General features: G+C 51.2%; 1 protein-coding gene across 1 annotated transcript in view; it reads right to left on the bottom strand.

The window, feature by feature from the left end:
• Positions 1-1,593: 1,593 nt before the first annotated feature.
• ptgir (prostaglandin I2 receptor) overlaps positions 1,594-1,817 on the bottom strand; it is a gene marked incomplete at both ends in the record, with an annotated part of 46,279 nt that continues 46,055 nt past the window's right edge. The window contains one exon of the mRNA XM_084439885.1: positions 1,594-1,817. This exon is cut by the window's right edge and continues 79 nt beyond it. Within this exon, the coding sequence (XP_084296011.1) occupies positions 1,594-1,817 (224 nt within the window).

Raw genomic sequence — 1,817 nt, 5'->3', positions numbered from 1 at the left:
TAAATAGTAAACTATTGCTACTACTAAGCCTGTAAATCGATTGAAATATCATGTCCAAGACAACCTACTACAATGGTGAATCTCCTGTATCTCCAGGTAGAATGTCTGTTTGTCCACCAGGACAGGAACACAGGAACATCTTGAGGTACAGGTCCTCTCTGGGCGTTCGTCTGTCATGGCAATGCTGTAATTCCTGGCTTAGTCCATGTAGAATGTCTGTTCATCCACAGAGTAGAGGAACATCTCCTGGTCCAGACTAGAGGAAAGTCTCCTAGTCCACACTAGAGGAACATCTCCTGGTCCAGACTAGAGGAAAGTCTCCTGGTCCACACTAGAGGAACATCTCCTGGTCCAGACGGGAGGAAAGTCTCCTAGTCCACACTAGAGGAACATCTCCTGGTCCAGACTAGAGGAAAGTCTCCTAGTCCACACTAGAGGAACATCTCCTGGTCCAGACTAGAGGAAAGTCTCCTAGTCCACACTAGAGGAACATCTCCTGGTCCAGACTAGAGGAAAGTCTCCTAGTCCACACTAGAGGAACATCTCCTGGTCCAGACTAGAGGAAAGTCTCCTAGTCCACACTAGAGGAACATCTCCTGGTCCAGACTAGAGGATAGTCTCCTAGTCCACACTAGAGGAACATCTCCTGGTCCAGACTAGAGGAAAGTCTCCTAGTCCACACTAGAGGAACATCTCCTGGTCCAGACTAGAGGAAAGTCTCCTAGTCCACACTAGAGGAACATCTCCTGGTCCAGACTAGAGGAAAGTCTCCTAGTCCACACTAGAGGAACATCTCCTGGTCCAGACTAGAGGATAGTCTCCTAGTCCACACTAGAGGAACATCTCCTGGTCCAGACTAGAGGAAAGTCTCCTAGTCCACATTAGAGGAACATCTCCTGGACCACCAAGGAAGATCTCAGGTCCAAGTCCTCCTCAGAGCTGGTTGGTGGTGAAGACCTTGTCTACATCCCCATACTACTGTACCTCCAGGACCTGAGCAGGTCCTTGTCAGAACCGTGAGTCCAAACCAGAAAGAGTCTGTCCGTGTCCAGGCTCTTCCACACACACTTTTGAAAACAAGTTGCTTTAAACAAAAATGTTGTGTATGTATTGTGCTGTAATGCTGCAACCCAAATTTCCAAAGTGTAAGTCGCCTCAATGCAGAGTTGCATTGCACATGCAACAACAACATTGCACTACTGTATCCATCCATCCATCCATCCCTCTATTTATTCATCCCTCCATCCTCCTGCCGAGTGGTCAATCCATCCTCTACATAGCCATCAAGGGATACAGGACCAGTCCTGGCAGTTCTGCTGCTCTGGGTTAGATCAGAATATACCACCCTTGTGTTGTGCACTGTACACCTATTGCAGAAAGGAACATACTGTACAGTATGATCTTTTCAAAAGGATTGACAGACTATGGGGATTGATGGGATTGATAGACCACCGGCGGTGGCCAGTTGGCAAAATGACGGCCGATGTTCAAATGCCGCCCTATGTGGCTATCCAATCCTGCCTAATGGCCCAGCCCAGATGGAACATGTCCTGTCCTTCCCTGTCCTGGTCTGGTCTGGCCATAGCCTGTCTCTCACAGGGGCACACCGGTGTACAGGCTGGGCTGGGGGGCGGCGATGGAGGTGGCCGAGGCACATCTCTCCGAAGGGGGGGGGTCCAGCGGGGGGAGGGACAGGGCGCAGCGGGCCGCCGTGCTCTTCACCGCCCCCTGGGTGAACCGGCAGCGCAGCAGCGAGCGGAAGTGGAGCAGGACGGACTTGCGGAAGATGATGAAGACCCAGGGGTCCACGATGGGGT

This window comes from Borostomias antarcticus (assembly GCF_949987555.1).
Source record: "Borostomias antarcticus genome assembly, chromosome: 1".
Lineage (NCBI taxonomy): Eukaryota > Metazoa > Chordata > Actinopteri > Stomiiformes > Stomiidae > Borostomias > Borostomias antarcticus.
This window is presented reverse-complemented; position numbering and strand designations above follow the sequence as displayed.